The sequence below is a fragment of the Maylandia zebra genome, linkage group LG12, assembly GCF_041146795.1.
Source record: "Maylandia zebra isolate NMK-2024a linkage group LG12, Mzebra_GT3a, whole genome shotgun sequence".
NCBI lineage: Eukaryota > Metazoa > Chordata > Actinopteri > Cichliformes > Cichlidae > Maylandia > Maylandia zebra.
This window is the reverse complement of record NC_135178.1, coordinates 39862244-39877240: the sequence shown is the minus strand read 5'-3', so window position 1 is coordinate 39877240 and position 14997 is coordinate 39862244. Positions and strand designations below refer to the sequence as shown.

General features: G+C 40.3%; 1 protein-coding gene across 1 annotated transcript in view; it reads left to right on the top strand.

Annotated features, from left to right (window-relative positions):
- LOC101471969 (protein mono-ADP-ribosyltransferase PARP14) overlaps nt 1–14740 on the top strand; it is a 33036-nt gene extending 18296 nt beyond the window's left edge. The window contains exons 14-23 of the mRNA XM_076891299.1: nt 167–316; nt 513–575; nt 1597–1779; nt 3057–3260; nt 4958–5082; nt 6049–6284; nt 6365–6633; nt 8306–8445; nt 9481–9655; nt 12814–14740. Coding sequence (XP_076747414.1) covers nt 167–316; nt 513–575; nt 1597–1779; nt 3057–3260; nt 4958–5082; nt 6049–6284; nt 6365–6633; nt 8306–8445; nt 9481–9655; nt 12814–13094 — 1826 coding nt within the window. The 3' untranslated portion in view covers nt 13095–14740. The remainder of the gene's footprint in view (nt 1–166; nt 317–512; nt 576–1596; nt 1780–3056; nt 3261–4957; nt 5083–6048; nt 6285–6364; nt 6634–8305; nt 8446–9480; nt 9656–12813) is intronic.
- Nucleotides 14741–14997: the final 257 nt, after the last annotated feature.

The following is a 14997-nucleotide window of genomic DNA, read 5'->3' as shown; positions in this document are numbered from 1 at the left end:
GACATAACTTGACACAGAAGCAGTTTTAATAGGTCATCTATCCACAATAGATAAAAGAGAAAAGGCTGATATATGCCAAATTACATAAAAATGGTGTGTGTGTGTGTGTGTGTGTGTGTGTGTGTGTGTGTGTGTGTGTGTGTGTGTGTGTGTGTGTGTGTCTTAGCCTCCTTCGGTCCAGTCCTGTCCACCTCCCTCGGTGTGTACCAGATGCAGATGGGTCAGCTCACCCTTGAGGTGTCATCTGGTGACATCACCAAAGACATGAGTGATGTCATTGTCAACTCCTCGAATAAAACCTTTAACCTTAAAGCAGGTCAGTGTTTGTTTTTCCGTGCTTATGCTAAAAAAACAGAGATATCCTCGTTTGTTATATGTATCAGTATATTTATCTCTACAGCTGAGTAACCACAGCTGCATGTATCGAAAGTATTTTGAAAATGTATTTTTTGTGGTCTGTATTTAATTCTCTGACAGTGTAACGTCTGACTGGACCTCTTATTGTTCCGCAGGAGTCTCCAGGGCGATCTTGGAAGGCGCTGGAATAGCAGTTGAGCTGGAGTGTGCTCAGATTGGTGTGTACATGGAACGACAATAATCAGTTCCCTGAGTACCTCTGTGCTTCAAATTCATACAGTTGAGCAGTTCTAACTGACAATGTGTTGATATTTATTTCCACAGAGGGACAGACTCGATCTCCTCACAACCCTAAACATAATTCATTAAATGATTTCTTTTAATATTTCATATAGCCCCAAGTTTTTAGCGAAGCCTGGATCTTTCCCACTGTTTTCACTTTTCATCACAAAATACGATTTGATATTTAAGATCGCAAGCTAGATAAGTGAGACAATTTTCTACTTATGCTAATTATTTGTAACGCTAGACAAAGATGTGACAAAAACATGCACCGTATATTACCGGCCTCTAAGCTCGAAGTTCAGTGAACTCAGAGACGACTTGAAACCTCGAACCTAAAATAGTCGTGCAAAACCAGCGACAATAAAAGTTTTTCCAGGTCTTTAAACATACTGTGGCTTCTACGTTCACTTTAACAGCGCCTGTGAATAATCGATTACTCACACACACTAAAACTAAACGAATCAAGGAGAGAAAAACTGTGTTGGTTCTGTAAACACCACCAGTCACAGAGGATAGAAGAATATTACAGCGATTTCAAAATATCGTCAAAGGGCTTGCTGTCCTACATCGGAGCCTGCCATTTACCAAAATCTGTTTTCTTTATAACAGCTCGCTCTGCCAGACTGCCACCATAGGCCTACATTTACCATGTATGACCTATACTGATTTGCTTTTCTGATTAAAATTAACAAGCTGTGCCTGTCCTGATAAGTGGTTACTCACAACAGAATATCATCTCTGAGATTACGACCTTGCACTGAATTGCTTGGCTCTTGGTATATTGTCACACTGAAATGAGCCGACTGCGCGTCGTGTTTAGAAAACTGTGCAACGTTTGTAAATCCTCATTAAAGTAATCACACTTATGAACGCTATTTGGGCATTGTGCTCATAGACTGTTCTGAGTAAATCTGGCCCTTTGTGTTATAAGTGTTGTGTGTTTCCTCTCTGCAGTGAGTTCATTGGCTCAGCCTCGTGCAATGATCCTGACATCAGCCGGGCAGCTGCCCAGCAGGAACATCGTCCACGTCATCGGCCAGAACGACCCTGAAAACATTAAAGACATGGTTTACTCGGTGCTGAAGGTCTGTGACGAGAACAAGTTCAGCTCTGTGGCCTTCCCAGCCCTGGGAACAGGTCTGTACAAACTTTATACTCAGTTCACTGATTCACTGTGCAAACAGCTGATGGTTCATGGACGGTTCCATAAACCATCAGTATGGGTGGTGAATCACACCACTCTTACAAAGCTAAAGTCTGAACAGGGTTTGTGTCACAACAGATGTCTTTAATGCAAAGCTGAGACACACTAACTAACTCTTCTACAGTCGTGGCCAAAGGTTTTGAGAATCACATAAATATTGGAAAAAGGAAAAGTTGCTGCTTAAGTTTTTATAATAGCAATTTGCATATAATCCAGAATGTTATGAGGAGTGATCAGATGAATTGCATCGTCCTTCTCTGCCATGAAAATTAACTTAATCCCAAAAAAACCTTTCACTGCATTTCATTGCTGTCATTCAAGGACCTGCTGAGATCATGTCAGTAATCGTCTTGTTAACTCAGGTGAGAATGTTGACGAGCACGAGGCTGGAGATCATTATGTCAGGCTGATTGGGTTAGAATGGCAGACCTGACATGTTAAAAGGAGGGTGATGCTTGAAATCATTGTTCTTCCATTGTTAACCATGGTGACCTCCAAAGGAACGCGTGCAGCCATCATTGCGTTGCATAAAAATGGCTTCACAGGCAACGATATTGTGGCTACTAAGATTGCACCTAAATCAACAATTTATAGGATCATCAAGAACTTCAAGGAAAGAGGTTCAATTCTTGTTAAGAAGGCTTCAGGGCATCCAAGAAAGTCCAGCAGAACAACTAGAGGCTCTGAGTCCCATGGTAGTCAGTCGAGCAGGTGGAACAGACAGAAGGGAAGCTGAAGAAGAGCGGAGTGTACGAAGGGGCGAGTATGTATGGAGAAGATCGGATAGATATGGAGGAGCGAGGTTATGAAGCGCTTTGAAAGTGAGAAGCAGGATCTTGAAATTGACACGGAGGTGAACTGGGAGGCAGTGGAGCTGTTTAAGAACAGGTGTTATATGTTCACTGGATCTAGTTCTGGAAATAATACGAGCAGCTGTATTTTGAACTAACTGCAGTTTATGGAGGGATTTATGAGTTAAACCATAGATTTAACCATTTAAATCAGCTGCGTTGGATCAAGGACACATCTCAAACCTGCAGGACACCGGCCCTCAAGGCCTGGAGCTGGACACCTGTGCCATAAAGCATTGGTTTGTTGGTGATGTGTGTGAGATTGTTGCTGTGCTGAGTTTTACAAAGTGTACTCTTCATCCTCTTTCCATCCTTTCATCATCACCATCATCATCACTTGGTCCTTGTCTGCCTGTCAGGTCAGGGAGGGGTCAGCCCTTCAGCGGTGGCTGATGCCATGGTGGATGCAGTGGTGGAGTTTGTGAGGAAGAAACAGCCGAGGTTTGTTCAGAGTGTGAAGATCCTGATCTTCCAGACGGTCATGCTGAACCACTTCCACATGAGCATGAAGAAGAGACAGGGAGAGACGGTGGAGGAGAAGAGTGTCTTTGACAAAGTCAAAGGTACGTCATTGTTCATTGGCAGGGAAGCCCAACTCTAGATGGGTTTTTTTTTTCATGTATAAAACCTTTTTTTCTGCACAGAAAAAACATTTTAAAATTTTCTCAAAACATAATCCTCATTTTTTGGTTTTTTAATGAAAGAAAAGCATTTCACAATAATCTTACCTGTCTGTACAGCTCTTTGGCTCTATACTGGAGATGAAAGTCTGTAAAAGCACATCACAAATATGTAAAATAGTTTGGAATTCATTCTTGGTCAATGTGTTGAAGGCAGTAATGCATCTGAGAGGGAATTTTCTTTCGGCATCCATTAGTCCTATGATTATATTTAGAGCTGTGGCATGCTCTTCCTGCAGCAGGATGACGTTTGTGGGTCAGAGTGATAAAGGAAAATGTCACTGCCTTTATGGAGCAGCGTTAGAACTCTGTAGATCAAAGGAATTGGATGTGTAATAATATAAATAGATATATGATGATGATAATAACAATAATAACAGTCTCACATTCACTACAGCCAACCCCAAATTCAAAAAAGTTGGGACACTGCATGAAATATAAATAAATAAATGGAATGATCTGCACAATAGAACACAGAAAACATATCAAGTGTTTAAACTAAAAATAAAAAGTACCATTTCAAGAAATGTTGGGACAGGGCCACGTTTCCCACTAAGTAGCATCCGTTCTTCTTTTACTCTGTAAATGTCTGGGAGCTGAGGAGAGCAGCTGCTGGACTTCTGGGAGAGGAATGTTGTCCCATCCTTGTCTCATAAAAGGATTCTAGTTGCTCAGCATACTCCTAGAGCCTCCATCCAGTTTAAATGAAGTTTGATCCAGAGAAGATGGCAGCATCTCTGTATCATATTCTCATATGACCTCTGCATGATGGAGCTTTAACCTGCATGTGTGGATGCAGGCAGTGATTTACAGACGTGTTCCTGAGCCTCTGCACTGATCTCCATCCCAGAATCATGTTTGTAATGCAGCGCTGCCTGATGGCTTGAAGATCAAGATGAAGATTAAGAAAATCCAGTGTTTTCCACCTTATCAGAGAGATTTCTCCAGATTCGCTTCACTGAAAAACATTCTTCTAACATTTTTCCATAGTTTGTAGACAGTTTTTTGCAGATTGGTGAACCTCTGCCCATCTTTACTTCTGAGAAACTCGGCCTCTCTAAGATGCTCTTTGTACACCCATTAATAAACTGACCTGTTACCAATTAAACTTAATAGTCACAGGATGTTCCTCGAGCTTTTTCTTTTTATTACCACTTCCTTTTCCAGCCTTTTGTTGCCCCCATCCTACCCCAACTTTGTTGAGACATGTTGCTGACATAAAAATCAAAATTAGCCCACACTTTTCTTAAAGTGGTCCATTTTCTCAGTCTAAATATTTAACAAATTTATGTTATGTTGTTAGTTGAAAATTATTGCATTTGGTTTTTATTTACATTTCACAACACTCTGTTTTATTTTTTTCTTTGTTTCTTTAAATTTTGGTTGCACATGGTTACATAAACACATTAGATAAGAACTGTAGCCAAAAGTGATGGTGACAGATTGCGGGAACGCTAACCTATAAAATGAGTGCGAAACAGCCCATCAGGTCAGCTGAATCAGTTGTTTATTTTAAAGTTCAGGCTATATGAGGCTTTGTTATGTATACATGTAGTTTTATTATTGTTTTATTGTTTCAGCAAAATTTCGTCAAGTCGCTTCAGTTCTGGGATTCGGGTCAGAAGAGTCCAGCCCTGTTGACTTAGTTCTGGAGAGGGAAGAGTTTGAGCCCACAGTGTTTCAGCTGTGTGCCGACGACAACAAGGTACACATACGTTTTATACTTTATTCCAACAATATTTAAAATTTTGCAGGACAAGGCTTCCCACATCAAACAAAATAACTGAACTTGCAAATTTTTGTGCTAAATCAAAAGACGCAATGAATCAAAGCCTGTATGGTTTTAAAAAATCCCCTCAGATTCTGTCAGATTCAAACTTTACAAAACATTTACCATGGAGCACATTTTACATCGTGGGCCACAGGCCAGGCCCTTTCTCCCAGTTTAGAGAGAAAGGGCACATTCAATATAAAAAGAAGTGCAAGTTAAACTGGGGCTGCAGCTAATGATTATTTTAGCAAGTGTTGTACTGATCATTGCTTAATCAAGAAATTGGATAAGAAATGCATTTGTCTTATTAAAGAGCAATAATAAATATTTAAAAGGGAAAAAAAAGCATGAACTGCTCGTTGGTTTCTATTTTAGAACTTGCAATATTTAAAAACCCTCAGGCCATTAGCTCAGAGTTTAATGGGCCATTTACGTTTTTGATGCCCTGTGAAAAAAGCTTTTGTTTTTATATTTTTTAAAATTAATGCAATTTAATTAACACAGTATTTTATGTTATTTCATTTTCAATCTGAAAAATGTTACAAAAGCCTTGAAACAAATACGGTCAAGTACACCTCATGTCCCCCTTTAGACTCACCCCTGTCTACTGCAGACATCACTTCCATGTCATATAGGACGGCTGCCGTCAGCCTTCAGCGAGCTGTATGATTTAAACATATATCAGACTAAGTTAATAATTCATCTGCATATTTTAATTGTCTTCTGGAGCTTCCTGCAGATTTTTCACAGAGTTCACATTTATTTACGTCAAAGCTTGTTGATCAGGAGCTTTTCAGGACTAGTTTTTTCCCAGTAAATGTTTTAATGGGCGATTATTATTTTATCAAAACGTGTCGATGCCTGTACCTAAAATGTACCACGATTTCTCCAACCCTGCAGGCTCTGAGTCAAGCCAAGAAAAGGATTAATGACCTGATTGTTGCTGAGCAGGCACAGAAAACCATCTCTGACCCGTTCATTAGTCAGCTGTCACAGGCTGACATGGAGGAGCTGAAGGCTCTGCAGAGGAAACTGACGGTCAGCATCCGTCTGGACAAAGGAGCAGAGGACCAGGACCCCGAGATCCACCTGGAGGGTCTGACCAGAGACGTGTTCACTGCTGAGTCTGCAGTCAGGTCAGCAAACAGAGACGTAAATGTATTTAAGGATGTTCAGTGCAAGGTCCTAACTGCTTTTTCTATTTGATGACCATCAGGGACATCATCCGGAAAGTGGAGAGGGCGGAGAACTCAAAGAGACAGGCTTTGTTAGTGAGTAGCCTGGTAGAGTGGCAGTTTATAGACCGCAGTGGCTCAATGGTGGCCTTTGATATTTACACCAACCTCAAACTGGAGGAGGCGCTAGAGAAGAAACAAAAGGTGAAGATCAAGATCAACAATGAAACGTACACCGCTGATCCAGGACTTAGAAAAGCAGTTTCAGCAAAGAGGCGTAATGTAGAGCTTCTTCGGAAAGACCTTAAAGGTGAGTCACTTATGTGCATGTAGTACTTATGTAACCATTTGTATTTTCCAAAGTAAAACCTTCATGAAAGACTAAGTGGCGAGTTCTGACATCTTCCCTTAAAATGTTAGAATTCTAAAGGAAAGGAGGGAAAAACTAATAAAAAAGAAAACTTATAAAAACCCTGAGAACAGGTAACCACAGTCCTAAAGTAAAGTCATGGCCAACGGTTTTGAGAATAACATAAAGATTGGAAATTGGAAAAGTTGCTGCTTAAGTTTTTATAATAGCAATTTGCATATAATCCAGAATGTTATGAGGAGTGATCAGATGAATTGCATCGTCCTTCTCTGCCATGAAAATTAACTTAATCCCAAAACAACCTTTCACTGCATTTCATCGCTGTCATTAAAGGACCTGCTGAGATCATGTCAGTAATCGTCTTGTTAACTCAGGTGAGAATGTTGACGAGCACGAGGCTGGAGATCATTATGTCAGGCTGATTGGGTTAGAATGGCAGACCTGACATGTTAAAAGGAGGGTGATGCTTGAAATCATTGTTCTTCCATTGTTAACCATGGTGACCTCCAAAGGAACGCGTGCAGCCATCATTGCGTTGCATAAAAATGGCTTCACAGGAAAGAATATTGTGGCTACTAAGATTGCACCTAAATCAACAATTTATAGGATCATCAAGGGCTTCAAGGAAAGAGGTTCAGTTCTTGTTAAGAAGACTTCAGGGCATCCAAGAAAGTCCAGCAAGCGCCAGGATCGTCTCCTAAAGAGGATTCAGCTGCGGGATCGGAGTGCCACCGGTGCAGAGCTTGCTCAGGAATGGCAGCAGGCAGGTGTGAGTGCATCTGCACGCACAGTGAGGCGAAGACTTTTGGAAGATGGCCTGGTGTCAAGAAGGGCAGCAAAGAAGCCACTTCTCTCCAAAAAACCCATCAGGGACAGATTGATCTTCTGCAGAAAGTATGGTGAGTGGACTGCTGAGGACTAGGGCAAAGTCATTGCCGATTGTTTGGGGCATCTGGAAAAAGGCTTGTCTGGAGAAGAAAAGGTGAGCGCTACCATCAGTCCTGTGTCATGCCAACAGTAAAGCATCCTGAGACCATTCATGTGTGGAGTTGCTTCTCATCCAAGGGAGTGGGCTCACTCACAATTTTGCCCCAAAACACAACCATGAATAAAGAACGGTACCAAAACACCCTCCAACAGCAACTTCTTCCAACAATCCAACAACAGTTTGGTGAAGAACAATGCATTTTCCAGCACGATGGAGCACCGTGCCATAAGGCAAAGGTGATAACCAAGTGGCTCGGGGACCAAAACGTTGACATTTTGGGTCCATGGCCTGGAAACTCCCCAGATCTTGATCCCATTGAGAACTTGTGGTCAATCCTCAAGAGGCGGGTGGACAAACAAAAACACACTAATTCTGACAAACTCCAAGAAGTGATTATGACAGACTGAGTTACTGTCAGTCAGGATTTGGCCCAGAAGTTGATTGAGAGCATGCCCAGTCGAATTGCAGAGGTCCTGAAAAAGAAGGGGCAACACTGCAAATACTGACTCTTTGCATAAATGTCATGTAACTGTCGATAAAAGCCTTTGAAACATATGAAGTATGTAAAAACTATTAGTGTAGCACAACATTATTTAAACTGAGCCCTTCCAATGATTTTTACAGATGACAGTGCTCTGCCTTCTTGCTGGGAGGACATGAAAGGAGACCTTGTGAAGTTGTTTGCTCTGACTCCAGGAGCTCAGGAATACAACGATGTGGAGCAGGAACTGACAAAGACCGGACTTTATCTTAACATCATCAGCGTATGTTCAGTCACAAATACACAGAGCAGACTGTATGACTGTGACGGTTAAAAATAATTGGCTAGTAAAATTAAAGTTCTAAATTTCAACTTTAAATTGAGTTTGTTTCTCATAGACAGTTTATGAAATATGTGTGAAATTAAATTTTTTATACATCCCACAGAAACAAATACCTGATAATTTATGTCAGTGTAGGTTTTCATGCAGGTCATGCTTGAGATGAAGTCAACTGGACTTTTTAGGCGCTTAAAGATTTTTCACCTGGCATCTAAAAAAAAAACATCCTAGAATTTCACTTAACAAATTGGAGCACAAACTTTGATGGTCTCTTAGTGTTAAAAACAGAGTAAACTCCAAAAGCCATCAATAACATGGAAGTGGTATTTCTTAAATACATTTAAAAAAAAAAAAATATATATATATATATATATATAGAGAGAGAGAGAGAGATAGATATAGATGGATAGATATGACATGTACAGTTGTTATGACTATATTTAGGACAGTGCAATTTTCTTTTTTAAATTGTGCACTATATTTTCTGCTGTTTATTATTGCTGTGCAATATATTCATTTTCCTAATATTTTGTAAAAGCTTTGCCTATATTCTTACATGTACATTTTTTTTATACCTTACAGATTTAGATTTGTTTATTATTTATATTGTACAGTTCGATGGTGAGTAAATGCACCAAAATGTTATTCTGATGTGCACTAACTGGTGTATGTTCTGAATGACAATGAAGTAGATATTCTTGGAATTCTCTTCTATATTCTTATGAAAGAGACCAAAACCTTTTTCTGTATCTGTAAACATGTTTATTTGTTCTGTAGTCTATAGGACTGACTCACTACTGGAGGCAGCTTCGGCCATCCTATTGGGGAGACCTGTGTTGTTTCAAAGTTCATGTACAGAGACAGCCACCCCAGTGTTTTCATGACAAGAACAGAAATATTATTAGAGAAAAGTAACAGACATAAGAAGGGGAAGAATTGTGAGAATTAATTAATGTTATGTTTGGACTCTTTTGGCAGATTGAACGTGTGCAAAATCCAGCACTGTGGCAGAACTACCAGATCCTGAAGAAACAAATGGAGACAAAGAATAAACACACAAACAACGAACGGCTTCTGTTTCACGGCACCACTGACACCTCCATCCATCTGATCAACAGCAAAGGCTTCAACCGCAGCTACGCAGGAAAAAATGGTAACCAAACTGACACTAAAACCAAATTTTGAGCCTCAAAAAGGCCTTCAAACTTGTGAGGACCTGTGTGTGTGTGTGTGTGTGTGTGTGTGTGTGTGTGTGTGTGTGTGTGTGTGTGTGTGTGTGTGTGTCCTCACAAGTGACTGTTGGTCGTCACAAGTACAGTAGAAAGCAACCAACCAAAGTAAAACTAAATAAAAACAAACCAACAAACACGAAAACACCAGATATTATGATACAGATTTATAAATTGTTATTTTGAAATTCTATACGCGAAAAGTGAGCGCGAGAGCCCTCGGTGCGCCTGCTCGCTGCTGAAGTCAAAGTAAACTTTATTGTCATCTCCGCTACAGACAGTCCAGTATATAGAGAGACGAGACGACGAGGCTCCAGTTACAGCAAGTAAACGAACAATAAATATAAGAAGAGTAAGAAAATAAATCTACACTTTAGGGCTCGGGGTAAAGGATCAATAACAATTTAACATTTACAGTTTGATGATTTAACCCTTGTGTGGTGTTCATATTTTTGTTACTCAGCCAGTGTTCATGGGTCTGGTGGACCCGCTAGAGTTTTGTCTTTCCAAACGAACACTATCAAACAATTTTATGTTAAATTACTCAACAGATGTTTACTTCATCCCAATTACAAACCATATGAACAGCAAACAGTTAATTTTTTCCCTTTACCTTTGTTAGATCACATTTATGAATAATGTGCTTCTCGTTTTTTTTGTTGTTTTTTTAAATAAAATGTTATAAAAAACATAAATCAGTTATAATCAAGTGGAGTGAGTGGAAAGACACAACACATTTACTCCTGAAGCAATATGTTTCACAACTAAATGGGATCAGCTGCTCATCAATGGTGATATTAGGCCCAGGGTTGTAAAACAGGGGGAGGTGGTGCACACACTTATCCCACACTGTCCTGATGGCAGCTAGCTTGTCTCTCTGCCGTCGAGCTGGTCTGTCGTCTCGGTTATCAAAACGGATAATCCTGGAAATTTTGTGGAAGTTTTCCAGAGACATTGATGCACGGAAAGGTTCTTGCCAGTTTCTGCATCCCACAGGGATTCTGTGGATTCCCCTTTGGACCTGAAAACTCCTGCAAGGATAAGAACCTCAAAGGCCTACTTTGGGGTTCTTAGATGAATTTGGTCTCCTTCGACCTCTCTCCAAAAACACACCTTCCTTCTAGATTACTGCAATCCAGAATAATTTTCTGGATGGAATCTGGGATGAAAAGCTCAAATGAAGACTTGATGTCCTGCACATGAGTAACTGTCAGCCGTGTTGGCCCTGGCTTATCACAGTAACAGCTCTGCAGGGTGGCTCATTTCTTGGGCAAGAAGACCATCCAATTTCACCAGTTATTGACATCCATATTTCTTCACTTGCTGTCTGGTGGGCTTGTTCTGGTCCTAGAGCTGGCTGCAGATGGGGTACTCGTCTTCGTTTTGTTACTAAATGGTGCTCAACCTCATCCTCTTCTTCACTGTCAGACTCTGAATTTTCAGAAATGTGAAATATTCTGAAACCTCTTTGTCAACATCATCATCCGAAGCTCCTCTCTCTTCCAAAATCAATTGGATGGCCCTCGCAGCAGATAATCTTTTGCCATCTTGATCAGTTGTGATAAAGAACCACACTGGCAAAGTCTTATTTATAGTATTATGCCCCTAATTTGCAGGTGGGACAGGGTATGAGAAAATAAAATTTGGATCCCTCAAAAAAGAGGGTAAAATGTGCGGGAATGTCAGAGCAGACGGTGTTGATGGTTGAATTTTCAACAATGCTGCAACTTTGTGCGGAGCAGGAGGGGAAGAAAACACTATCAGCAGCACCAGAAAGGAGGAAGACAGAGTGTGGGAACACAGGACCTGCACTCTCAACACTTTTGTTAGACCTGGGTCCAGTGGACCCGAACACCTTGTATGTAATGTAAATGTGTGGGGGGAGGTACGGTATGAGGTCACTGAAAATTAGTCCGGATTTATGTTCTTCACAGAAAATAAGCCAAAGCCTGAATTTCAGGTTGAAAAAATAATTGTTTAACTTTTCTTTAGAAAAAAACTGAAAACGGGTCTCACAGACCCGAACACCATGCAAGGGTTAAAGTCTCACACCATCGAAAGGGGAGGGGCCTGCTGCTTCCAAATAGAGCACATTTCATTCATAATGATGTAAATCCAAGCCCATCATGTATTCCTGATTTGAATCCTGGGTTGTGTGAAATCCCAGAAATGCACCTTAGACAAAGTGAATCTGTGAACTAAGGTGTAGGTGTGTTAGGTTATGTTGTGGTGATCCTCGAGTTGGGGGATTTGTGTTCATGCTGGAGTGCAAAATTAAAAGATGGACAAGAAAAGTTCAAAGCCATCAGGTGCTCAGTTTAGAAAAAAGAGAAAAGAAGAGAAACGAGCAACAGATGCAGGTAAGCAGATGTGTGATTGGATAATGGCAGGTCATCCTGAACCAATCAGAATCAGAATACTTTATTAATCCCTGAGGAAATTATGTGGGTTACAGTTGCTCCAAGAAGAAATGGTAAAAATAGCAACAGTAACAGACTAAACTCCAAACAATACATTATGTTACAGATTTTAATATTAATTAGTTATTGTCAGTTGTTGATTTGTCCTGTTCTCATTGTGTGACGAATTATGATGGCTGTTTGGTAGCTGTTTGCATACTATGTGCACACACACACACGAAGAGTGTGTGTGTTTCTCTGGTGAAATTCAGTATGGTTCCAACAACAGTTTTTTGTTAATGTACAATCCTTAATATGTTTTGTGTATGGGGGGTGTGTGTGTGTGTGGGGGGGGGGGGGGGGGGGGGGCACAGAGGTGTTCGTCCAGGGTGCCAAACAGGCTAGGACTGCCACTGCTCACAAAGATGTCTAAGAGGTTTCTCACACAACTTCACTAATTCCCAGGTGCATGTCAGAATGCACCTGTCAGACAGAAAAGTTGTATTCATCCTGGAGTTTGACTTCAAAATCCAGTTCAGTCAGTAAAGTGGGTTTGTGTCAAAAAAATAACTTTGTAAATGAAGTTACAATGGTACCAGAGAGCACAGTGGAGGAGCATCAGTCAGATTTCACTTAAAATTGCCCATCCACTGAACCACAGCATTCACTTTGTTTGGTCACAGGTGCGATGTACGGCAACGGCTCTTACTTTGCTGTGGACCCAAGCTATTCAGCAGGAAACTACGCCAAGCCCAACACCAATGGACACAAGCGCATGTACCAGGCCAGAGTTCTAGTTGGAGACTACACCCAAGGACAACAAGGCATGATCACCCCTCCTCCCAAATCTGGGAGTGCCTCAGACCTGTATGACAGCGTCACAAATAACACTGCCAAACCAACCATGTTTGTGGTCTTCAATGATATCCAGGCCTACCCAGAATACCTAATTACATTTGCATGAAGTGCCATACTCCCACTGTGCAACACGTCTCAGAAAAAAAAAAGACCTGTAGTATATGTCGAGTTCAAATTCAGTCAGCAAAAAAAACATTTCAAATAATATAAAAAGACTCTTTGAAAAGGCTTTTGCTATTCTAGTTTATCCTCTGTCAGATTTCACATTGTATTTTAAATCTGTTCAAAGGGTTTTTAAAGAAACATTAAAGTAGCACTCCAACAAATTCCAATGATTCTCTTGTCAATTATTTTTTACACCTAAAGGACTGTACTAGTGTTGTGTATAGCGATATGTTGATAATGTTGTATTGGATTTGATATCAAGCAATGAATGGAATTAATGATTTTAAATTTGACTGGATATATTCCTGTAGTAGTGACTTGTGGTTTTGCTTTGGTCATTTGGCGCCTTTATAGAGCTAATGGTATTTGTGTTTTAAGGCCTTCTGACCTGGATGATTGAGAACCTGCAGAGATGATGGTATTCATGCTAAAGATTCTCTAATTTTCCTTCAGCTCTACTCTGTTACCATTCAAATTTTTTTCTAAATTATGGAAACTAGTTGGTGACATTTGTGTCATATTTTCATGTCTCCCAGACTTAAAATTGAAAAATGCCTACTACCCACAGTTTAAATTTTTGGATTCCAGCACAAGTCTGAATATTGTTAATAGTCTTACAATTGTAACAACAAAGACTTCCCTGGATCTGAATTGGACACTCAGAAGGTCAAAGTTGGCCCATGCCCCAAAACATCATTCATTCATTCATTATAACATTCATGTAGAGCTTTCCATAACTTTGAATAATCCTGAAAACAAACAAGTAGACTAATCCAATTAAAATTTTTATTTGAATAATGCTTCAGTCTGCAGGTTCATGACATCATCCAACTCTGGACGACTTAAACTGAACACATTGACCATCACTATTTTGGTATTTAGAAACCAGATGTCACGAGTAAGTTGCTGACTCACTGCTTGACTCATGGCAGTAACTCGTCAGTCATAAGATAGGCCTGCCCTAAAGTATACTCTGATTTTTCTTTCTTTGTTTTTTTAACTTGGAACTTTGACTTTAAAAAAATAATATCATGAATTATTAAACAAGACCATAAACTCAGCAAAGTGTGAGTGAGCAGAAGGCTCACTTCCTCACAGGCTACTGCTGTTATTGTCCCTCAGTTCTCTTCATTGAATTTCTTTTCTGTCTCTCTGCCTTATCTTTGTCTCTCTCCACTATCTGCATTCGTTTGTTGTGGTCTGTGTTTGTTGGTGGGACTCATCTTGGGTTTTTGCCTCTGGCCTGACACACCTGTGGCAATCACAAAGTTGTCTCCAATGATCTCATTACCAGTCACTACTGAAGATGGTGTTTCTTTCCTGGATTGTTGAACTACACAGTTTCTGCCTCCTGATCTGTGCTGCTCCTGTTTCTCCTGGAAACACATTTACTGTGTGTTTCTTCTGTGCAGTTTGCTGGATTTCCTTTCCGAGGTGTAGTGAGCAGAGTGTTGCAATGGATTTTTGGATGTGTGGGTTCCCTTTCTCCCTGGACCACTATTGAAGCACTATTCCTCTCTTCGCCTTGTGTTTTTGCATGAATAACTTTAAATAAATGTGTGCGTAAATAAGCGCAATGAATTTTGACTTTCTGAGTTCTGTGTTTGAGTCCAGTTTGCCCATCAGCTGTGACATTGTTATGATCAAACTTCTCTTTACAACCACATGAGTCGCCCCCTGCTGGACAGAAAGAAGAATCAGAAAGGGGTTTATTGCCAAATGTTGAGCAGGTTTACAACATTAGGAAATTGCTGCGGTGCTTCAGTGCAAACATACTGTCAGATAACACTTAAATAAACAAAAAAATAAGAATTAAAAGTGCTAAGTAGAAAGATATATACCTG